The following is a 24,722-nucleotide window of genomic DNA, read 5'->3' as shown; positions in this document are numbered from 1 at the left end:
TTCTACAATTCGGAAATTGTAAACCAGACACATGCTCTTTAGTAATACCTTTAAAAGGCCGAAGGCAGTGGCTTGACGCGAGGAATCATAGATATCTTCTTCAGCATATCCTAGCAACACTTGGAGCTGTTTCTCTGTTATGTGACTGTTTGTGTTCCTCACAAGTCTAGTTACGCACTGCAAATTAAAATCAGGTATTGTAACATGACTAGAATGGCATGTTCCAGCAGATCAACTTGCACTTCCGTACTGTGATAAAATCAATAACTGCTACATTCAGCAACCCACACTCTTCCTAAAAATCTAAAATCTGTCAGAAGCCTGATTCAGTGGATAGCACTGGTGTTGTAATACACAATTTTTAACCCTGGAGCATACAGCTAGCCTTCTTCCCACAAAAAGCAAACGTTAGCATGTTTACAGCTGGCAAATTCGAGACAAAAAGCGTAACCAAGGTTGGAGACCAAATATACGCCAACACATTCAACAAAACATCGGCCCCTGAATCCAATGGGGCTATTCATGGGAACAAAAAGGTTTGTGGAATGGGAACCACATTGAGAAAAAAATCCTTCCACACTTCTATTCAGCGTTATTTATCCTGCAACTATCCCCAGGATAAGGTAACCATAATTTGATAAAGCATTTTGGATATACATCTGTCAGAAGGACACTACACAAAATAAAGCTATTATTATTATTGATATTAATTTACCTGTTTTCCTAAGCTCATTTCAGCTGCTGGTTTTTTAAAACCCATTTAATTTAAAAGCAAACCAGCTGCTCAAAGAGAAGTGACATCTATCAAGAGAGACAATGGGAACAAAAAAACTGTCAGTGAAACAAAAGTGTCCAACAAACATGCTTCTGTAAAACACTTTGCTAACACAGAGACCTGTGTTCACTCAGGTGACTTTTACTAGGTTTTCGATGAAGACAGCAACAGCAAGACAATTTCTTTCCCTCCCTAGTGTCCTGAATCATGCAGACGGGCATAAGAGGTTCCGTGCAGGCACAGACTGCAGGGTTGAGGGATCTATAGCTGGACTTTCCTGATTCCACCACCAAAAGAGGACACAGGACCTTCCCTATGTGTCTCCTCCCCACCCAGCCGGGCCCCTCACGCTCTCCCCAGCCCATGTTACCTGGGGGGAGGGAGGAGATGTCTCTGTCCTCCCACTGCGCCGGTTCCCCTTCCCCCCTTGGGCACGTTTGGCTGCTCTTCCTGGCAGCAAGACCCAGGCAGAGAGCGGGACCGAGCCACTCCCGGACACTGCCTGGTGCAGCCCAACAGCTGCCTGGGAGAATGCCTGGCTGCAGCAGCAGCAGCTGTCTGCCTACCGCCCAGGCGTGGCTTCCGGGACAGCAGCTGAGCGAACTGGAGCCCACTTACCATGCTCTGCGCGTAGCAGCAAGGGCCTTGCTGGGGAGGGGTGAAGCAGCAGCCCGCTCCGTGCCCAGAAGCCGACTCTGAGCATGCCGGGGGGAGGTTCCGGCTGCCTCGGCCTCTGTCCCTGAAAGCTGAGCCTGGGCAGGGGACAACCTGCTGCTCTCCCAGTCACAGTCAGCCACCACGCTGCACCGGGCAGCATCTCAGGCAGTGTGGCTGGAAGAGGCTCTGGCCCCATCTCATCTCTTCCAGCTCTGGCCCCACCCCTTCCACTCCCCTGCCTGGGCTGGCTGTTGCTGGGGTGGGGAACATTCGACCCTTCCTTCCCCATGAGTCACCTATGAACTGTTCTATTTGGCTCCGCTTACTTTGAAACAGTTCACCACCAAATGGAAGTTCTGGCCCTTGGCTGCTCCTGGCTTGGCAAAGTCCTTCAGCAGCAGGAAAAGCTGTTTGGTTAGTTGCTCTGTATTCTTTTCAATAGAAGGCAAAGGGAACTTTAAAATCCACACCAAAGACTGCAGAGCGCCAGTGATCACCTGGGAATAGGAGCCAAAGAACAGCATGTGGGATTAACAGGATTTAAAGAGCATTTCCACCCCCTCCCCAGTCTATAATTACTAGCAGGCTCAGGTGACTATCTACAGCTGGAATTAACATGGAAGATAAGCTTTCCCAAACCTTTTACGTGAAATAGAAATGGCCAGTCAACCTGATGGGAAAGGTAATACACACACACACCAATCTATGGCCAAGATTTTCAGATGTGGCGACTGATTTCTGGTGCCTAGCTTGAGACACCTCTAAAGGGTCTGATTTTCAGAGGGTGGGTGCTTAGCATTTTCTGAAAACCAGGCTCCGTTAAGGACTCCCATTTTTGTCTCCCAAAAATCACCAGTCACATGAAAATCTTGGCCCCGGTGTTTGTTGCCAAATTAGTCAGGCCACCAGAGCCAGTGTGTCAGGTGCCTTCTGTTGTGGTGAAAAGAGTGCCCAGGTCAGACGCTGCATTCCTGAACACACCAAAGTCTGCAGAGGGAGGGGTTTATGTGGCCACTTTGCTCACTTGTATACAGTACTGCTGGGCTGGCTGGTGACTGGCGAGAAGGCAACAATTAACCTGATGTCTGCCCCGCACGTTGGCATACACATGAGAACCTCATGGCTCTCATCTCGCTTAGAACCTCCCTGCTACCGAGCACAAAACGTTGGTACTTTGCTCCGAGACCATTCTGCTTCTGAAGCTTTAAATGTCCTATTGGTCCTGATCCTGTGAGAGGTGCTGAGTGCCCTCAAATCCCATGGATTTAGTGAGATAGGCATGCCCAGCACTTAGCGAGATTAAGCCAGTTATGAAGCACCGCGTAAGGTTTTTGTCAGACTACATTACTCAGTCAGCAGTGCATTCGGGTGAAGGAAAGGGATGCAGGTTGATCCCTTGGCACTGGGAATCCAGGATTTTATACCTATGCACTGCAAAGGGAACAGGGTGGCTGGTAGTGAGAGGGGAGAAATCAAGCTAAGGAGTTAGGGAAAGCCCAAAGAACCCAAGTTTAGCCAAATAGGGTGGGCCCAAGGCAGCACAAGAAAACTTCGGGAGGCTCCCTCCCAGGGCCGGGTAAGCCAGTACTGAGTGCGGCTGTCCCACAGGCAGAAGAGCGCCACTGCAGCAGCATCAAGAGCAGGTTCTGCTCCTAGGTAGTTTCTACAATCTGAACAGGAACAAAGAAGGGGAGGGGGAAGAAAAGGAAACGAAAGGAAAAGTTTCACAGAGGGATCTTGTTACCTTTTCTCTACAGGGGAAGAAAAATTTAGAGTTTCCCTTTTAATTATTATTGTAAGTGAACTACAGTCGCAAAGGTGTCACAGTAATACCACTAGATGCGGACGGCCCGATCTGCAGAACAGCCACAGCACGAGGTGTGCAGAGACCATGTCAGCTCCCTACACTGCCCTTCAACTCGGACCTGGAGGGACCTCTCCTCTAGGAGCAACTGGGCAGGTTCTGTTTCTAGGCCCATTCGATCCTTGGACTCTGCTGAGATTCCCAACAAGAAGGCTAGTTATGATGGGGACAGTGACAATTGCTAGAATCAGATCAAGAGCAGCCATGTATTTCGCAGATGTCTAGCAGCACCTGCATGGTAAGAACCTCTCACTGCTGACTTTGGCCATGTTTCAACCAGCAATTCAGAGGCAAAACATTCAATATCCCCTGGATTACAAACCTCCCAAGGTATCATACCCCCAACTATTTACCTTAACAGCTAAGAAATCAGGTTTGAAAACTATGCTCTATAGTTCAAGGACAATGTAGGGAAGTCTTTGGAATCCATGGTTAGCCTGTATTCTGCAATGGAGCTGGGTAGAAGAGGCAAGTGGTATATTGAGCTTAGACCCCCTACCTTAACATCCGTGGATTGCAGACAGTCTATAAGCAGCTGAACAAAAGGATCCAACATTTCTAAAACATGCTCATCTGAGGAATTTATTTTGGATCTCTTCAGGCTCATGTGCAGTAGCTACAGTGTTGAAAACACATTTTTCATTAGTCACAAAGAGAGGATGAGGACATTATCATGTAACTCAAAGGGGTAAAAAAATCCCCAAACACAATTTCAAGACACAGTAGAAACCATGCAACAGCACGTTAAGTCTTTAACAAATGAAGTGCTCTTAGCAGCACCCTAGAAGCCCCGCACTGAAGTTACTATGGGCAGCCAGACCCCCAGGATCAGGGATTGTCATTAATACCCGACAGGAACAGAGGGAATATTTCATTTTTTTTTTTTTTTTTAAAGGAAAGCAGAACAATTGACCCCACAGCACTTGTTTCACATCTGGGGAGACTCTTACCCTAAGTCCCGAGTCAACCAAGATATGCATGTTAGTCTTGCTGCTAACAGGTGCTTTCTGCCCGCCTCGCGCTGGGACTGGCGGGAGTAACAGGCAGCTTTCTGGCTGCAGACGAGGATCTGGAGGAGCCGGGGCTTTTGTTCTGCAAATTATCATGAGGCGAAAGGTACATTTAGACTTTGATGTCATTGGAGACTCACTGCTGGCAGTGGAGAGAATTTCACTGCCTCTACTGCTGACAACAGACACTGCACGGAGCACATTCAGGTCCTGGCAGTGAAAGAGTCAATGGAACAAACTGAAGAGCATTTTTACTTCTATGAGGACAAACAAGTGTGTTTTGCTTCATGTAACATTTCTACTGTTTTCTCACGTTTAAGTTTATCATTGGTAAACATCCTCCTAAGCAGGCAAAATCCAACAGTTAGCGCAATGCAAATTTAAAATTTCTTTTCAAAAGAAATTTCTGTCCAAATGGAAAGGCATTTCAATTTCCAAACCTGATCCAAAATAACCGCAGATTTCATCTCATTTATAAACGGCCCTTCCCTGTATTGGAGAAAAGTCTAGCTAAAATGAGAAAACAAACACCTGGAACAAAAACGTAATCAGGGAAGCCACCAAAATCAAACACTGTTCCAACAGGAGAGCAGCCCACGGGATACAAGTACAGACTCCTGAGGGAATCTACCATCTCCTAACCCTGGCATCTTCAGACTTTGGCAGCCCTGCTTTCAGAGGCTCAATATAATCTGTCCAAACCAGGGATGAAGTGTAAATTTAAGGCTGTGAGGAGCATGAGGGAGAAACCCTAATGTGTTTGGGGAAACTCAGACTTTAAGGCCAGAAGGAACCATCGTGATCATTTAGTCTGACCTCCTGCAAGTTGCAGGCCACAGAACCTCACCCACTCCCGTAAGTAGACCCCTCACCTCTGGCTGAGTTACTGAAGTCTACAAATCATGGTTTAAAGACTTCAAGTTACAGAGAATCCACCATTTACACTAGTTTAAACCTGCAAGTGAGCCTGCCCCATGCTGCAGAGGAAGGCGAAAACCCCCAGGGTCTCTGCCAATCTGACTTGGGAGAAAATTCCTTCCCAACCCCAAATAAGGTGATCAGTTAGACCCTGAGCGTGTGGGCAAGACTCGCCAGGCAGATACCTAGGAAAGAATTCTCTGTAGTAACTCAGAGCCCTCCCCATTTAGTGTCCTATCACTGGCCATTGGAGATTTGCGGATGCCAGTCACAGATCGGCTACAAGCCATTGTAGGCAGTCTCATCATCCATACACTCCATAAAAAAAACGTATCAAGCTCAGTCTTGAAGCCAGCTAGGTTTTTTGCCCACCTCTGCTCCCCATGGAAGGCTGTTCTAGAACTTTACTGCTCTGGTGGTTAGAAATCTTTGTCTAATTTCAAGCCTAAACTTGTTGACGGCCAGTTTATAGCCATTTGTTCTTGTGTCCACACTGGCGCTTATCTTAAATAACTCCTCTCCCTCCCTGGTATTTATCCCTCTGATGTATTTATAGACAGCAATCATATCTCCCTTCAGCCTTCGTTTGGTTAGGCAAAACAAGCCAAGCACTTTGAGTCTCCTCTCCTAAGGTAGGTTTTTCCATTCCTCGGATCATCCTAGCAGCCCTTCTCTGCACTTGTTCCAGTCTGAATTCATCTCTCTTAAACATAGGAGACCTCCCTCCTCCAGTCTAACAGTTCACTTCTCAGATTTCACAGAATCACTCCAAGAGCAAAATCTCAAGAAACCAGGACTCTCAGACAGCAAAGACCAATCAATAGCAGATGGACTGAGTCATTCTCTGTAACTTACTTGGCTTTTTCCGTTAGCAGGGGCAGATTTTCACTGATCAGGCCGTGGCTGAGCACGAGAATGGATTCCGCGCTCATTTCCGGATTTAGGATCAACCCTGACATGATGCGACGTAATGTTTCGTGCACCTTGCGGGATATTTTCAGGCTCATGGTGCTCTCTAAAACCTAGACAGCACAAGAGTCACGTTAAGCTGTAACACAGCAGGGCAGCTCTCTGTGGGCAGCAGGAGGAAGTTACAAGAATGGCCAATCCAAATTGCCTCCAGCACAAGCAGAATCCTGCTGCCCACCCGCCTCACCAGGACAGAGAAGTCCCTTCACATTCTCCCCACCCACCTCCACATTAATCGGCAAATGAAGGGTCTAAAAGTACAGTGGGGCCCCAGAGCTTATGAGCGTATGGGACTCCATTCCTGACAGTGTTCTACATGGGCAGAGGCCCACTCATGTGGAGAGCCCCACTCAAGTCACTAGAGTGCTGCATGGGTGGGTATTTCCCCATGTCTGGAGTCCCTGACTTCAGCAGGGTTCCATGCACACACAGGCTTCCACCCAGGCAGAATAGCTTGCAGGATCGGGGCCTTTATGAGCTCTGGTATAAATAATGTAATCAGAGGCAAATCACATCTGAGAGGTGGAGCAGAAAACATCCAGAGTGGATACTTCCTTTGCACGGGGTGGGGAGAAGAACAGGTAAGTTACCTCTTGCTATAGATATAAATAGTAAATCCCTATTTTATCCTCTGCAAGAATACGGATTTCCAGCAAGGGAAAAACGAACAGCCAGATCCCACCTGTGCAGCTATGCCATCTTATCCCCTCAGAGCTCTTCCTTTCACGCGGCCCATTTGATCACATTCAGTGCTAAAGGCAGGGCTCCTACTGAAAGCTCTGACTGGATGTGCTTACCTCTTTCAACGGAAGAATGAGCTTCGTCACTTGGTCCTTCCCTACGTACTTGCCAAGGATTTCGTAAGAATCGTAACTCTTGCTTCTGCGAGCCTCCATGACCTTGGAGACTATCCCCTTCACTTCCTTTTCCTCAGCAACATCCCCAAACAGCTCCTGATTGAAAATCTTTTGAAATGCAGTGGAGAGAAATGAATGAGAACAGCAGAATCACTAGTAGATTCTGCAGTAGACGAGCACAAGCTACGCGTGGAGAGTTATCTCCCCCTCCCCCCACCACACACACAGCCAGTTACTTGTGCTAAGAACTGGATTTTTGTAGTATACAATCAACGTATATTGAAGTCAAAGATCCCCCTTTCAGAAGGCTGGGGTTGCCAGCGTCATCTCTTGCAACACGTCTCTTTATCCAAGCACGTTCCCTTGGCATTTGACAAGTGTCTTGACTTCCATTGCAATTAACTCCTACCTCAATCATAATGTCTAAGCAGGTGTCCAAATCGCCAGGGCTAAGCCTGCTGGTCAGGCCTTTCAGTAACAGGTGCACGGTGAACGTCAGCACGTGGACCTAGAGACAAACAATCAGCATTACATTTACCATTCCCAATCTGGGATTTTTGTTGTTTTGGAAATAATGAGACTTGAGGATTCCCACAGCAGAGCTCTCACATTTCTCAAACAATATACTCAAATACTCTCAACAGGAAAACTACTGAGAACTGTCCAAAAACCCACGGCTGGAAAGGATTTACCCGCGTTCCCAAAACTCAATTCAAAATGAGTCACTTTTTTCAAAATTTGTATTTTTTACCCATTTCAGCATATCCCAAGATGCCTGTTTGGCCAGCAGCTCATTTCAGACAGCTGGAATGGTACACCAGCATGTCCAGAACCATACCAGCACTGTTCTGGGCAGACGGTGATACACACAGATAGAGCTCTTAGAGATTGTTCTCTTCTCACATCTAAGACCAGCACTTTTCATCTGCCAGAGTCCAGTAGCAGAAAGCGAGCATCTCTCCACTAGGACAGCTCATCTGAAAAGCCATTCTTATCATAGGTTACAGTGAGAGGCACAATGACCTTGTGGTTAAGGAACTGGACTGGGACTCAAGAGATTGGGTTTCTATTCCCAGCTCTGTCATACACTCACTGTGACACCTTGGGCAAGTAATTGAGGGTGAAATCCTGGCCCTACTGAAGTCAGGGGGAAAACTTCAGTTGGGTCAGGATTTCACCCTTAACCCTTCTGTAAATTGGGGACAATATCACTTCCTTTCCCTATCTTGTCTATCTTCCAGGACTGCCTTTATGTCTGCATAGTGCCTAGCACAATGAGAACTGATTCTCAGTTGGGGCCCGCAGCCACTACTGTACTACAAATTAATGCCAAGTTATTTTTCCACAGCACAAAGCAAAGTAAATCCTGGTTCTAATTTCCCATTGAAGTCTATTCCCAGCAAAACCATGCTCTGCAGTGTCCCCAGCCTCTGTTTGCCAGAAGCTGGGAATGGGCAACAGGGGATGGATCACTTGATGATTACCTGTTCTGTTCATTCCCTCTGGGGCACCTGGCATTGGCCACTGTCAGAAGACAGGATACTGGTCTAGATGGACCTTTGGTCTGACCCACTATGGCCATTCTTATGTTCTTAATTATAAAAAGCTATAGAGAACGAGAGGAAGAATCATGGGATTACCTGGTAGCCATGGACGAGAGTCGACTGCATCTCTCTTAAGACATACTGCAGGTACCGTGCTCCCAAAGCCTCCATTATTTTGGTCAGGGTGTTCCGTGCGATGTCCCGGATTTCCTGCGCCCGGTTCCTCAGAAGCGAGCAGACTTTGAGAAGAATGCTGGAACCAGAGATCAACAGCTCAACACAGCCACAAACCAGCACAGAACCAAACACTACAGTAATGCCCTGGCTGCTTTCCAGGGCAATTTCATGGATTTTCTCTGATAGCTTTACATAGGGAATAGTTGAGCTACCCTCAAAACCAGGCACTGAGGCCCTCTTGTTTTCATATATGGCCTTAAGACCATGTGTTTATCATACACAAATGTATCATCCTCAAATGGTGCTATTGTACAGAGAGGAAAGGTGGTTAAATTACAGGACTGAGAGTCCGGATTCTAACCCCAGCTCTGTCACCTCTTAACCTCTAGGCGCTTCACCCCGTAGTTCTGATTACTACTTAAGAATTTATCAAGCACTTTTCACATGTAACTGGGCCCTATATAAGGAAAAAGTCAAGGGCAAAAGGGCATCAACATTAAAGCCAAAGACATTGCAAAAACATATGTTTCTAAAAAAAATTGCAAGGTGTTTTAAGGGCCCTTTTTTCCTCCAACCTGGCTTTAGCCAGATGCAAAACTGCAGGCTTTTAAAAATCTGGCCCTTAATCTTTTTAGTGCAATAACCGATATTTGAGGAGCGACTTTGCCCCCGTACCTTGGCAGGTTAGCTTCCATGACCTCTTGTGGGAGAGACTGCATCACCTTGACCATGGCAAACGCCAACGGCACCCGAACCACCTCTTCATCGTTCACAGCCTTGGATTTCACAAGCTTGTGTTCCTCATCTCTTTTCACCTGGAACATGGGGCAGACACAAATCCCTTTTAACACTACACTGGTGACGCGAATGAACAACTTTTTCAAATACCCAGTTCTCAACCCCATGAAGAGCAGGCTGACATGCTCAGCCAGCAGTCTGTATTTTAAAGTCTTTAGTAAACTGGACAGTCCAGTAACTACCTGTTAACAAACATTATTGTATATGAGCCTAACACCTTATCCATCCTGAAGGACCCCAGAGCACTTCATAGACTGTGTCCTGTGGAAGCTGTTTATCAGGGGACTCTGTTACAGTGACACACTGCTTAGAGTGGAGTTTCCCTCACAAACTGATTCAGTGCATTTGAATGAACTTGCGCGCCTTTCCCTGTGTTCCCGCTGAGAAGAATCCCTAGCTCCTGGGCTCACCCCATTTCCCAAATGCAGCAGAGCGAGACAAAAGGGAAATAGGGAGAATATGCATGATATGGAGAGCAAGTGCTGTACAAGTACACACTAGAGAACTTCAACTGTATACTTCAGTGTTAAACATCACAACTGTTTTTTCAATAGAACGTAGTGCTTAGCTAAACCAATGGTTCTCAACCTACTTATCATTGTGGGCCACATATGCGGCCCACAATGTATTATCTGGGCCACGGGTTGAGAAGCACCCCCCTCCCCTCCCACCACATGCCGCCTATGCCCAGCGTCTGCCCAGAGAAGAGACCCCTCCACAGAGTGGGGCCAGGAGCAGACCCCGCTGCAGGGCTGGGTGGCAGGGCAGCCCCGGACCCCACCGTGCTGCAAGGCAGGGCAGCCCCGGACTCAGATGCGCGGGTCAGGGAAGGGCAGGGCAGCCCCGGCCACCACTGCACGCAGCAGCACCAGACCCCGCCACGCGGGGCAGGGCAGCCCTGGCGGCCCCAGATCCCACCATGCGGGACAGGGAAGGGCAGGACAACCCTGGCGACTCCGGACCCCGCCGTGCGAGCGGGGCAGCCCGGACCCCAGCCTCGTGGGCCCTGTGGCCTTTAGCACACAGCAGGGCCGCAGCTGTGTGCTAATTGGGTCGCATGCAGCCCATGGGCTGCGCGTTGAGAACCACTGAGCTAAACCCATCTGTCTTAGGTTCCTATATAGTGCCCTTTACCAAGCACCTCACAGTATGAAATATACTGATCCTCCAAACTCCCCCATGAGGCAGGGAATCCCCATTTTACAGACCTGAGGCACGGAGAAACTAAGTGACTTTCCCAAGGCCATACTAGAAGTCTGACGGAGCAGGGAACTGAACCCAGGTCTCTGGCAAGCACCCTAAACACTGGACCATCTTTTTTCTGCATCTGTAACACTGAAACTAAACTGGGTGTTTATAATCAGCCGAGGGCCATTGAGAGGCCTGCATGAAATAAGTGGTTCCAAACCCACCCATAGCAGGCAGGTGATTGCACAACTGAGGTGAATTGGAGGGCTTGTCAGCAATCCCAATGACATGCAAAGGAGAGTGAGCTCCCTCTCATGCTTCGAGGTGGCCTCTCTCCAGGTCAGGGTTGAAATCATGAGTCTAGGCAATTTGCAATTCTCCTGCACATGTTGTACCTGTTCTCTGGATAGAACCCTTAAGCCTGGCTCTTAGCACCAGCACAAGAGTCACTTACAGCCACGTACATTTACAAACCATCTTTTCAGTGCTGAACACGCACCTTTGCGGCAAGACACCTGTGTAATTTGGGCAAGATGCTGCCAGTTACTGTTCCTTGAATGTGTTCAATCAGACACTCCAGTTCCTCCTTATTTCTGGGAAGGGAAGAAATGGATTTTGTGGCTTTCTGGGTCTCCTCAGATTCTCCGGTGCCTGCCTGTTCATGCTGAATCAGTGCAGGATCCCTCTGCTTCTCACTGTCCTCCAGCAGGTTCTTCCTTTTCTCTCCCTCAGCCTCCTCCTCCTCCTCACTCTGCTCCAATTCCATGGCTTCGTTCTCTGCTGCTTCCTCAGCATCCATGGCCTCTGCATCTGTCGGGCAAAATCAAATCACAGACCACGTGGAGGCAGCATGTGAGATGTCACCACACCACTTCCAGAAAAGCCCAAAGTCACTAAACAGATAATCAGAAATGTGAATATGCCACAGACACAAGTTCCTTCATTGTAGCTGCAGTAGGAGCAGGGTGGAGCACACAGCACTCTACCCAATCTCTGGCTAGCAAAAAAATCCCTGCAAGACTGCTGCTTCAGCCAGTGAAAGTTAGAGCATCCCTTAGCCCAGTCTAAGTTATGCCAAGGCTATTTTGGTCTGTGGAAGCCCCAGGACCAGTGCTAATTATGAAGACAGACAAAGAGTTGATTAGTCAAAACAGGCCTTCCAATTAGTACATCTTAAAAGCCCGAAGGAGCTAACCTGAGGTGTAAAACGATAGAAAACTTTAAGTATCTAGACTGAGCAACTAGCACGTGAGGTTCCATCATTAGGAATCTGAAAACTCACCTTCATTCTGAAGAGTCTCGAGTTGCTTTTCAAGGGTTTCATGGTCAAAATGAAAAGCTTCTAGCAGAGTCACTAACAAGCTGTCAAACAACAGATTGAATAAAAGGTCAGTTTTTTTCATATACGGAAAAGAGTGTTTAGACTGATCATTGGTCAAAAAAACTTGAAGCCACCATTTTCTGGGATTATTTTTTTTTTTCCCCAACTGATTTTCAATTACAGAACTCCAACTCAGAGAGCAATTGCTCCCAAAACAGTGACAACACTAAAATCCTAAAACCATCCATTAACTTGCTGAATCTTTTATTTGTAGCATGACAGTGAGCACTGAAAACAAGCATTACTGTACCTGACAGCCAGTTTTTGATTGATCTGTCCAGTTTGCAAAACGTGTATGAAATGTTTTAAATGGTACATATATGCTGACCAAGAGAGACGCCTGCAAACAGCACCTACAACTTCAACTGAAGCAGTTATCATATTTTCATGCTGCCGAAACACAAACAAAAAAATCATCACTATTAATATATTTTAAACAAAGATATAAAACAATGAAACACAGGACTAAAATAAACAAAGTCAGTATATGGGGGATTTCTTTTTAACTCTTTCAGATTTTCCCAGGTCCCTGAAAATGAATCAGATAGTCACAGAATGGACTAAGAAATCGATTTCTAAGGTGCCAATCCTGCAAATACTTATCCACATATTAAACTTTGCTCACATGATAAACCCATCAAAGTCAATGGGACCACTTGTGTAAAGATAAACACATGTAAGCATTTTCAGCGTCCAGGCCTAAAAGGATTTCTCACATTACAAAAATTGAACAGATCCTATTTACTTGTTGTGATTCCCTGCTGGATCCTTTCCTGTTTATCTCTAAAACATTGAAATCTGTCAGGCAGTACAGAACAGCTCTTAATACAAAAAAACAAACAAGCAAGCAAAAAACCCACCTCTGGCTTTCTAAATACTAACCAGACATAGTGTTGTGAGACTATGTAACCCTGGCCCTAAAAGTAGTTTTGTTTCATATATTTTGTACAAGAAATAATCTTTTAAACAAGAATGACAGACTAGATGTCATCATGCTTCAAGTTGTCTATTTCAATTACAAAACTGGTGCTGACTTTGGAGGATCTGAGTTTTTTATTGATGTCATACCCATCTCTCTCTGTACACACTCCATACCAGGTGCATACTGCCTCCTTGAGAAACTAATCTGACAAACTCTCTGCAATGGAGCTTCTGGGAATTTTGGAGACAGAGGGAAAAATTTCCACCCAACCCACTTCATAAATGAATCATCTGTATGATGGAAAATTAGCAGCATGGAAAGTAATAAAGGGACCAAATTCTCTCAGACACAGGAAGTGCTTCGCATCTGACAGGACTGGATCCTAGCTACATCTGTGCCTTCTTAATCCTCCTTCACCAATGGAAAGAAGCACAGTACTGTCATCTAAAAAGCAAAATACTCCACATCTGTCACCCTTTTAAGGTGACAAGCACTGCAGGTCGAACACTGTGACAAAGATGGATACATTAGTATTAAATTAGCTTTATGTTAAAAACCTACTTTAAGCATTTTCTCATCAAAAATAGTAGTAGTTGCATAAGGCATGATGTAGTTCTGCAGAGATTTGGAGGACAGTACGATTTTGTCTTCAGTCAGCTGCTTCGCCAATTTCTTTAAGGCTCGAGCTCTTCTGTGGATCTGGGAGAGATTGGCAAATTCATGAACATTTAACCACAGAACATTTGCGTTTAATAATTTTTGATGTAGCAATTGTAAGAGTGCCCAAAGCTTAAACACAATGAAATAAATACGTGTCATTTCTATCGAAGGGTCACCTTTCCCCCCCTCCATCTCTGAACCTTCTCTAGCTTTGCTCCTTTATAAATGTCACGATTCAGTAAATAAATCACAAACAGTGGCTTACGGCATCCTCAAGGCATCAGACAGGAGAAGGTAATTGATTATAATGGGGGAAAAGTGGATGAGAAATAAGTGAGAAAGGAAATTTAGAAAACATAGGCAGCATGTAGCCAGGGATGTAAGAAATGCTCTCTCTGAAAAGGAATGCTGTATGTCACATATTTACTCTAAGCAAAAAGGGGAAATTGAAACATTCAGATGGGTGTATGTAAAAAGGAAGAAGAGATGCAGCAGAGATTAAGAAATTCAAGACCTGATCCAATGCCCATTCAGGTCAGGCCCTACATGCATGCTAAAATATTTTCAAAGACTATTAATCAATTTATTCAATACAAACATACATGGATAGTGTTTGTACAACAAATCTTTGCTAGTTTTATTCATACGGTTAAGAAGGGACAAAGCAAGATTGAGCTACATGGGGCTGCTAAGAAATAAGAACATTAGAATCTATGACATTTTACTAATGAATACTGAACAGATCACTCCTTTCAGCTAAACGATGGAGAATATAAATACAGACAATACAAGATACTGTAACTAAAGTATGAACAATTTTATGTAAATTCAAACTTTACTTAGATTTATAAAAGAGCGTTGAGATAAAAACAATTTATCACTGAAGTAATAAGGCACCCCGTCCCATTTTCGGAAGTAGTTGCGAATCTAAGTCCCATTTACTTTCAAAGAGTCTTATGAGCCTAAATCAGTTTTGAAAATTTCACTCTTGAGCAAATGCTAATGTTTTACAATGGAAAAGGAGCACACTGTGTTTTACCTGAATATGTTTCATGTTCTCAAAGAAATCCATCTCAGGATCATGACAGTCAGTTAGCTGGACCAAGTCTTGAAACTCTGGATGCTTTGGAAAAGTTTGAATCAAGCAGGAAAGTAACGAAGTATAGTCTTGTTGAATGCTCTACAAACAGCAAGTGACCAGAGGTTAGTGTTGATAGGAAATGCAGTAATCCCTGGTGTAGAACAGCTAATCAGGTCAGTGCTACTTACAAACATGTTTGACACAGTCATGCCTTTTATTATTTGTTTAGTACAGATTGTTTTAGTTTAGATTATTTTTGTGTACATTGCACAAAGCTAAACAAAGAAAATCCCTGCCCCAAAGGGCTACCTAGAGGAAAGCTAAGCTATGTGGGGAAATACAGAAAAGAGGGTGGGCTGTTTATTTTTTTAAGATTTAAATCCAAGAATAAATTTTCTGTGCATTAAACCACTCCTGATTGCCATTACAATAGTAAAGATAATCAAATGTCTCATGGATTCTAATATCATCAGCACGACCCTATCAATTTCATGGCATAAGCCCTTCCTCGTGAAATCTGATCTCTCCCTTGTTGCTGGGAGCGCCCCAGCAGGGGGATCCTAGCTGCATGTCCCTGCCGGGCTGGGGAGGGACAGGACTTGTCCTTTCCTTGCACAGCCGCTCTTGGAGGGAGATCAGATCCACCTCCGAGTTCCACCCACTGCTGCAGGAAGCTCCAGTGCTGGGCAGCAGCCCTGGAGGTTCCTGTAGCTGGAGGAGGCTTGTGGAGGTGGGTCCAATCTCCCCCTGCTGCTGCAAGAGCCCCAGCCAGCGGTCTCCAAAGCTCCGAGTCCCTGCTGGGCTGGAGAGGGACAGGTCTTGTTATTCCCTTGCAGGGCTGCTGGGGGTGGGAGGGGAGGGAGATGAGACCCACCTCCGCGTACCTTTTGGGTTGGGACCCCCAGGGTTACAACACCCTGAAATTTCAGATGTAAACAGCTGAAAATGTGAAACTGGCCAATTTTAAAACCCTCTGGCCGTGAAATTGATCAAAATGGACCATAAATTTGGTAGGGCCCTAATCATCAGCATAACCAGGGGATAATCATTATGACCTCAAGTGCTTACCTCAGTCTTGCTCTTCAGTCCTTTTCTCAAAGACAGCAGGAGAGTGTGCTGGATTATTTCTTTGTATTCATCTTCTGTGTGGCTGATTTCTGCTATTCGATGGATAATACTGGTCAAGCACAGGCTGGCACTGTCACTTAAAGACATGTCCCCTAACTGAGATGGTAAAAAGATCATATCACATAAGTCTAGAAACAACACCACAATGAATGACTAAATCTCCATATTGCACCATGAGCTACAGCTTCAAAACTTGATTACCATTCTCCCCCTCCTCCACCCCAACACACCTGTTTCACAGAGCTGTAACAGAGAGAACATCTACTCTCCACAAGTCTAGACTGGGTGGTACCATTTGAAATATTATAACACCATGGATCCAGAAGTTATACAAAACTTTCTATCCCCTTCCCAGGAGAAGCTATGGACCAGATCCAATGGCCCGTTGAATTCAATGGAAAGACTCTCATTGGACTTCATTGAGTGTTAGAATGGGACCCATGTAGCTGCCAGTGAGGGAAAAGCAGCTTTTCAAGATTCCCAGTGTGCCTCTGTGGCTGTGCAGCCCAGACTCATCACAGAGGTCCTTGGCTCTGTGCTGAAGAGGCACCTTGGGCCAGTGTTAGGCTCTTCGTATTCCTCTTGCTGCACTGTGCTTGCCTGTCAGAACGTTCATAGAAAACGCAGCATGGACATTGCTAGGGAAGAGTCAAATCTTGGCTTTTGTGAAAAGGAAACCATTTTACAGATGCTATTTCTTGGCATCAAAAACTAGCAAAAGAACTGGAAAGTAACATTAATTACACAAACCCTATGCTAACACAAGAGGAGAAACTTTCCACTAACCTGTATGGTGTAGAAACAGTTATGCATAACTGGAATAAGAAAGTTGACGTCCACTCTTTGCATTGCTTTGATCTGAGAAGTGATTGCTTGGAACGCTGACAAGCGAACATCAAAATTGATATCATCGAGATGTCGTTGATCAAAGGCATTCAACTAACACAGACAAACAATAAATCATCAATTTAAAAGAATTTTTAAAAAACGATTCAACACAAACATTGAATAAAAAGGTAAACGAAAAAATGTACATACCTTAACTACCTCAGTAATGTACTTCAATTCACCTTCCAGATCAGATAAAGTCTAAGAAAAAAAAAAAAGCAAAGTTAAAACCAAAATTAGTTAAATCATATGCAGCAAATAAATATTAGAACCTTAGAGTCTCTTCCTGCTACAATTTGGAGCAGAATCAGGCTCTTAATTTTGGCCCCTTTAGAAAGTAGGTTAAAAAATTACAGGAGAGTGTGAAGGAGAGTAACTGACATTTTGTCATTTTAACACCAGTGCCTCTCCTCCTCGGATTTCAAAGGTGCACATTTCTAATTTCTGGATCTATGCTGTATCTTTCACAGATTTCCCGCTGAAAACAAATGTAATGTGTGCCATTCCAGGGACAACAGCTTGGGTGATTCCTATCAAGCTGGGGTGGGGGAGTAAAAATAATATCTACTTCAGCAGTCAAAATCCAGCTTTGCTCATACATGTAGAGGATTAGTTATAGATAAGGTGCTCTTTGATTGGTTTAAAATGCAATAGATCTAAATAGATTCGCACATCAATTGGAATGCAGCAGGCCAAAACAGCTGTCAGGCACAATTATTTTTATTATACTAAATAACTTGATGTAGGTTTAAAGATCTATAAGTCTATATGGAACAATGCAGATGAATTTGCTTATGATTGTTCCTTATCTGTCAGAACTAGAAGGATAAGAAAATTACAGAAAGGCACTTAAAAATGTAATACCTGAAAAACCACACAGAGTGTCTGTCGAGATAATTTGTTCTGGATAACCGAAAACAGTTTTGCCAGAGGCTTAAGGAAGCTTGTGGGGTTTAAGCAATGCCTCAGCAAGTTCTGCACTGTCACCAGGATGTCAATCTCTGTATCCTGAAAGAAAGAGACAGTTGTCTAAGTTGTTAGATCACTTAGTTTCCTTGAAAAGTGTCTCATGCCATAGTGTGATCTTAAGCTTTTGATTTATGCACATTACAAATATTAAATGAGAATTAGTGACTGGAAGCATAAAATCAATTCCCTCATTACAGATTTCCTATAAACACTTGGAGAAATAACTGTGTTTTAATTAGCTATTAATCACACAGTGTGAGCAGGTAAAACTAATCATGCCTATGGTGATTTCTTTTGGATCCTTTCTCGAATGAAAGGCAAGTAGGACTGGCAGAGCCTAGCAATGAAGTCTTTGTTAATCTGCTAGTCAAACAGCAGCATGTAGTTATATTGTCTTCCTAACGAAACTTTATACATTTCCTTATAGATTTGTAGATTTTCAGGCCAGAGGGACTATTATGATAATCTAGTCTGACCTCCTGTATAACACAGGCTATAGAATTTCACCAAGTAATTCCTACATCAAGCCCATAATTTCTAACTGAACTCCGGCACACCCTTTAGAAAGGCATCCATAGCTTGATTTAATGACTTGGGCCCGCAGCTGGATGGCCTGTGGACTTCATTCACCGGGGATGGAGTTTTGCTTTGAAAAATGAGGCTTGGCAAACAAGCGGGACCCTGTGTATAATACTATGTTACCTTTATCTCTCCTCTCACAATGTACTTATGCACCATTGGTGGATACCTGAAGGAATGTCAGACCTACTCAGGTGTGTGTTTATATCGCTCTTCAGTGGCTGCAACTGATGGATCACAGCAGCTCTAATATTGTCACAATAAGAACTGTGAGTGTTTCATGGGCTCCTGCTACTTGGGAAATAAACTACATCTCAGTGGTGAGAATGGTCAAAGCATTAGAAATCACAGAAGTACTTCGGCAAATCTTCCCTTAGCAAAAGAGGGGGCACAACTACCCCAGCTATGTTTTCTCTTGCAAGACAACCACCGAGACGGATTCTGTTGGGGAAGGCAGCTTAATATGATGGACTAGCCTTTGTGGGGAATAGAAGGGGGATTAAACAGAAGGCCTTTCCGGGACAAACATGGTGTTATCGTAGTCTTGCACATGGCACCAAGAGTTGCATTCTAGAAATATGCTATAGATTTTATTATTACACAGGTTCAAATGGTTAAGAATGACTGCAAGAACTCGCATGTAATTACTAGATTTTTAACTGCATCATAAAAATAATCCCATTTACTAAAGAAAATAAATGTGTTTCACTGAAAGAAGTAACACCTACCTGCATAATGCTACTCTGGTGAAGGAAAGGGAGGAGGAGGCTGATGAGTACAGAACTCTGACCTTTGTCCTGTATAAACTTGCTGATCCTACATTATTTAAAAAAAGGTTAATTTGTTAATCTTGCAACCACATACTCACCCATACAAAGTGAACAGGGATTTCATGGGCTGCAATAAAGGTTGTGAAACTTTGGTGCTAGAATAGAAAATTACGTCAGCACATCCATTCTGAACCTGTTACAAGCTCAGGCCCTGATGCTGCCATTGGATCCATGTGACTGCACCCTTGAACTCACATAGAGCCACTGACTTCAAAAGGACTCTATGGGCATAAGGCCCATACAATCAGAGGCAGGATCAGGGCCTCAAACATTTACATTAACAGTAGGATGCAATTTAGCTTTTAGGATGAATCAGGTGAAGAGAAGATTTTTTTAAAGAGAATATTCAAATATCAAATGGGATCAGCCCATTTTAAATTGCACAAGGGTCAATTTTAAAACTAATCCCTAGCATGTCACTGAGAGCCAAATTCTGCCTTCAGTCAGGTAGGAGTTGCCATACCAATTATCTCCTCATGGGGACACTCGCCAATGCACAGTGTGTGTAGCCTAAGGTTGACTCACCACTGTCACAGTGCCAGTTTTGCTTACGGACGCTTTTAAAATTCAGTCAGCAGTGATGGGAATTGACCACCAGTGACTTGGAAGTCGAGTGACACATAAGTTCACACATTTTAAATGACTTGGTCACAACTAATTTAAATTCAAAGCAACTGCTTCTATATTTGCAGTCCATCCTGAGGGATTATTGTTTCAAAGCTTATCTCTTTTGAACCCTGAGGAATCACTTACTTGGAAAGAATGTTGAGCTCTTTGCTGACTTGCGCTCTAAACTTTTTCTTTTTCACCTTTTCTACATTTAACATGGTTTTGCTGAGATACTGAAGTATTGCAGGAACGTGAGACAGAATTAACCGTGCACCCAAGCTGGGGGACTCTGTAATGGATACAAGGTGGTTACCAGGGCGTTTTATAGCAAAAAGGAGAGATCCAATTCTACACAAACATGGGGACAATGATGAACTAGGAGGCCTGATGTTCAGAAGTGCTGAGCATCCTCCACTCCAAAGGAAGTCAACGGGAGCTGCAAGCGCTCAATGCCTCTGAAAACCAGCTCTGCAGGAGTTTAAAATTCTATGTGACTGAAGGCTATTACAACTGCCCCTCCCACCCCAAAAAACCCCAAAACCTCAAGAGCTCCCCTCCTCATTAGTTCACTAATAAGTCTGTGATACGAGGGCTTAGCCCAGGGGCGGGCAAACTTTTTGGTCTGAGGGCCGCATCGGGTTTCCCAAGTTGTATGGAGGGACAGTTACCAGAGGCTGTGCCTCCCTCAAACAGCCAGGCATGGCCCGCCCCCTGCCCCCTATCCGACCCCCCCTGCTTCTCACCCCTTGATGGCCCCCCCAAGACTCCTGCCCCATCCAACCCCCCCGTTCACTGATGCCCCCTCGAACCTCTACCCCATCCACACCCCCTGCTCCCTAACCACCCCCAGAACCCCCGCCCCTGACTGCCCCCTACCGCCCCATCCAACCCCCTCTCTCCTTCCTGACTGCCCCCCCCCGGGACTCCTGCCTCCATTCAACCCCCCTGTTCCCTGCCCTCTGACCGCCCCGACCCCTATCCACACCCCTGCCCACCACCCCGAACTCCCCTGCCCTCTATCCTACCTCCCCTGCTCCCTGCCCCCTTACCGTGCTGCCTGGAGCACCGGTGGCTGGCGGTGCTACAGCCGTGCCACCCAGAGCACCAGGACAGGCAGCCGCACCGCCCAGTTGGAGCCAGCCATGCCACAGTGCAGCACAGAGCACCGGGTCAGGCCAGGCTCTGCAGCTGCGCTGCCCGACAGGAGCTCGCCACCCCGCCGCCCAGAGCACTGCGCCAGCGGCACAGTGAGCTGAGGCTGTGGGGGAGGGGGAACAGCAGGGGAGGGGCCGGGACCTAGCCCCCCAGGGCAGGAGCTGGGCCAGATGTGGCCCGCTGGCCATAGTTTGCCCACCTCTGGCTTAGCCAGTCTCTTGCATTGTGGTCCAGTGGACAGAGCCCTAGACTGGGAAGTCTAGAGACTGGGTTCCAGTCCCAGTTCTGACAGTGACCTGTTGTGCGATCTTGTGCAAATCAATTCCCCACTCTGAGTCTCAGTTTCCCCATCTGTACCAAGGGGATAACAATCCCTGCCTTCCTTTGTCACGGCTTTGAGAGCAACTGCTGAAAAAGAGCTAACCAATGTTAAAGGAAGTGCACGGTCACCTTCTGCCTGTTACTGCAGGCGAAGGGTAAAGGTGATGAACCGCAAGTCTTTATTGCAAGGGAGTGCCAATTAAAATGAATGGCAATGAGTATATGGCTGGGTGAATTTATTTTTCAAGAAAAAAATTAAGTGGACGTTTGTGCAAATCACTTGTCCTAATTGCCAAGGCTGCCCTCCGGGTTATAACTTAATCAAGGGCGTGCGTCCATTACTATGAACGTTCTCCCCATCCCCTTTAACAGAGAATAAACCTTTCTGGGCCCTGGCACACAAATATGGAACTTGTCTGCACGCGGATGAATGAACGTGCTAAGGGAAGACAAGCCTTAGCAGGGAATTTTCCTTCTAAAAAGGCATTCTTGCCAAAGGCGCAGAATATCCCATCAGGATCCAAAACATCCACTCATGCTTACAGTTGAGTTCCTCCTCCTTTGGATTACTATTCATTCATACCTTCTGTCATTCCATCGGTGTCAGATTCTATACAAACGCAGTCAGCCACTGTCAAGCTGGAAACCAGGTCTGTGGGTTCAAAATCTGGACTGTTGAGGAGGTTGTCAGCCACATCCATCACAACACCAGCTGTTGCCTCGCAGAGATTCTTGGCGGAGAGCAGCGCAAAGACATTTAACAGTGTATCGTATTCTGGGTGCCCTGGTCTCTGCTTGGCCAGCAAAGGGAAATACCTGAGTAACAGACACAGAACAAGAAAAATTCACAGTTCATTTTTTTAATTAAAACTTTTACAAACGTTTTCTCCATAAAGTCACATACAAAAAGACTGAAGGTAAAGAGATGTTCTTCCACCTTCTGGGGGATACCATTAAAAAGGAAAAATTCTTATGACTCAAGACCAGTTTGGTACATAAACAGAAAATACATTCTTCATTTCTGACAATGGTAAATCTTGAGGTAAGCACTGAAATACTATGGTGATGGGACCAAATGAGAGTAGGTGGGGAGTTAAAAGTCCACGGTGAAATCCGGGCCCTATTGACTTCAGTAGAGCCAGGATTTCACCCCAGATATCTAAAGGCCAACTCCTTCTGACTCGTTTTATTATATATCTGAGCTGCATCCAATTCACACATGTTATTCCGTAAATGAATAGTAAACAGGGATCTAGCGGACACTATAGAACATTAACAAACCAATACAGTTCAAAGGGGAAGGACACAAGATTTTTATTTAAAACTGGATTGGCTACCACTTTCCATTAACTCATCCCTCTCCCCTCAAAATCTGAGCTAGATGTTGGCTACAAACCTGCCTGGCTGTTCATGTGTGGGGAAAATGGCCTGATATTTACGGAGAATAATCTCCAAAAATTGGAAGATCGGGAGTTGCATTTGGATTATTAGGGAGCATTAGAGCCATAGTCTGGGGACAGAGGGGTCTTGACACAACATAGCTATAGTTATTTTATACCCTGTTTATACCTTGGGGAAATAAATCAGAATTAAGACCCCAGTCCTGCGAACACTTAGGTAAATGTTTAACTTTGAGCATGCAAATAATCCCATTGACAAGTCAATTGGTAATAGGTCTCCTCATGCATTTGAAGTTAAGCACATGCATATGTGTCTGCACAGTTGAGGCCCAGGTTTCTACTTACATTGTCAGAAAACGTAACTGAAAATCGAAGTCCACCACTTAAAATAGAGTGGCTGGAACTCAGGTATTTGGTACATTTCCTATTGTACACTTCTTCCCCTCAGGCTCAATACCCTATGTAAAATACTGTTAAGCAATAACATGAAAGTATAGTATTACACTCCTTAAAAAAAAAAAAGCAAGCACAGCTGCTTGGTCCAGTGGATACAGCCCTAGACTGGGGAGCCTGGAGACCTGGATTCTAGTCCAGGTGCTCTCACTGACCTGTTGTAGACCTTGTGCAAATCAATTCCCCACTCTGAGATTCAATTTCCCCATATGTACCAAAGGAATAATGACACCGTCCTTTGTCATGGCTTTGTGAGCTACAATGAAAAAGATCTAAATAACATTAAATGAAGTGCACAATCACCTTCTTTAATGGTGAGAGTAATTAACCAATGGAACAATTTACCCAGGGTTGTGGTGGATTCTCCATCACTGACCATTTTAAAATCAAGATTGGATGTTTTTCTAAAAGATCTGCTCTAGGAATTATTTTGAGGAAGTTCTCTGGCCTGGATTATACAGGAGGTCAGACTAAGGCTTGGTCTACACTTACCCCCCAAGTCGAAGTAAGGTACGCAAATTCAGCTACGTGAATAACGTAGCTGAATTCGACATACCTTACTTCGAACTTACCGCGGTTCAGACGCGGTCCACACGCGGCAGGCAGGCTCCCCCGTCGACTCCGCGGTACTCCTCTCGCTGAGCTGGAGTACCGCAGTCGACGGCGAGCACTTCCTGGTTCGATTTATCGCGTCCAGACCAGACGCGATAAATCGAACCCGGAACTTCGATTGCCAGCCGTCGAACTACCCGGTAAGTGTAGACTAGCCCTTAGTGATCATAATGATACTTTCTGGCCTTGGAATCTATGAAGTTTACATGTTGATAAAAATACTGCTCTTTGCAGCTATTTTGTATCCAATAACTTCTTTGAGGGTGCAAGGAGGAATAATGTGTGACTATCTGTCTTTCCGTGCTGTGTGTTATTCACAGCAGACACTATGCATTCATCTTGCTTCTCCCCAAAGGAAAAGTTTACCTGGGATTCTTGCTCCAGATGTGAATGAGTTTGAGTAACAGAGTAGGAGAATACTGGCTCTCAGAAGCAAGCCTGCTGATCTAGAAGACAAAGAGAGGATAAATCACAAAACAAACAGTGTGACCACGCATCACTATTTAAAACATCAAATTTGACAGAAAACAAGTTTAAAGAATTCTCTGTGAATGATAAATTATCTTAAAAAAAAAAAAAATCATTGCTCACTTTCTAATCCCTTCAATACTGCTGATAGCTACTAATGGAGCATCTTTTGTTACACCTTAAAAGCTTGAAAACAAAATTATCCCACCTACTATTTTTGTCCTCCACTTGGGAGTTATTTTCCCTCCCCTTGTGCTTTGCACACAGCTGCAGCCAAAGTGACGGTCTCACACTTACATTCCTGTCTGCAGCAGGATCAGCAGCATCAATATAACTGAGAACGCCTCTGCTACATGTTGGCTGCTACTGAGCAGCCAGGAGATCGTCCATGTTCTTTCGGTTTAATGCACCAGGATGGTGAGAGTGGGGTTTAGGGTTGCTCAGTCTGCACTGCAGATTGGACTGTGTAAAACTGAAATTGAGGCAATGGTGGGGAACAGATCTACCGG

General features: G+C 45.1%; 1 protein-coding gene across 1 annotated transcript in view; it reads right to left on the bottom strand.

The window, feature by feature from the left end:
* The window catches only part of UTP20 (UTP20 small subunit processome component), an 80,498-nt gene that overhangs the window by 15,876 nt on the left and 39,900 nt on the right, over window positions 1-24,722 (bottom strand). Inside the window, exons 29-50 of the mRNA XM_026648865.2 lie at window positions 24,112-24,191; window positions 21,864-22,096; window positions 19,949-20,093; window positions 19,094-19,181; window positions 17,682-17,825; window positions 16,968-17,018; window positions 16,716-16,868; window positions 15,870-16,025; window positions 14,760-14,900; window positions 13,622-13,759; window positions 12,389-12,528; window positions 12,040-12,119; window positions 11,257-11,567; window positions 9,447-9,586; window positions 8,691-8,847; window positions 7,460-7,558; window positions 6,991-7,158; window positions 6,080-6,246; window positions 4,247-4,388; window positions 3,796-3,912; window positions 1,759-1,929; window positions 49-177 (exon numbers count right to left, since the gene is read on the bottom strand). Of these exons, the coding sequence (XP_026504650.1) occupies window positions 49-177; window positions 1,759-1,929; window positions 3,796-3,912; window positions 4,247-4,388; window positions 6,080-6,246; window positions 6,991-7,158; window positions 7,460-7,558; window positions 8,691-8,847; window positions 9,447-9,586; window positions 11,257-11,567; window positions 12,040-12,119; window positions 12,389-12,528; window positions 13,622-13,759; window positions 14,760-14,900; window positions 15,870-16,025; window positions 16,716-16,868; window positions 16,968-17,018; window positions 17,682-17,825; window positions 19,094-19,181; window positions 19,949-20,093; window positions 21,864-22,096; window positions 24,112-24,191 (3,150 nt within the window). The remainder of the gene's footprint in view (window positions 1-48; window positions 178-1,758; window positions 1,930-3,795; window positions 3,913-4,246; window positions 4,389-6,079; window positions 6,247-6,990; window positions 7,159-7,459; window positions 7,559-8,690; window positions 8,848-9,446; window positions 9,587-11,256; window positions 11,568-12,039; window positions 12,120-12,388; window positions 12,529-13,621; window positions 13,760-14,759; window positions 14,901-15,869; window positions 16,026-16,715; window positions 16,869-16,967; window positions 17,019-17,681; window positions 17,826-19,093; window positions 19,182-19,948; window positions 20,094-21,863; window positions 22,097-24,111; window positions 24,192-24,722) is intronic.

This window comes from Terrapene carolina, unplaced genomic scaffold, assembly GCF_002925995.2.
Source record: "Terrapene carolina triunguis isolate 2854851 unplaced genomic scaffold, T_m_triunguis-2.0 Scaffold68, whole genome shotgun sequence".
Classification (NCBI taxonomy): Eukaryota; Metazoa; Chordata; order Testudines; family Emydidae; genus Terrapene; species Terrapene triunguis.
Note: the sequence above shows the minus strand (reverse complement) of the source record. Positions and strands in the feature narration are given on the sequence as shown.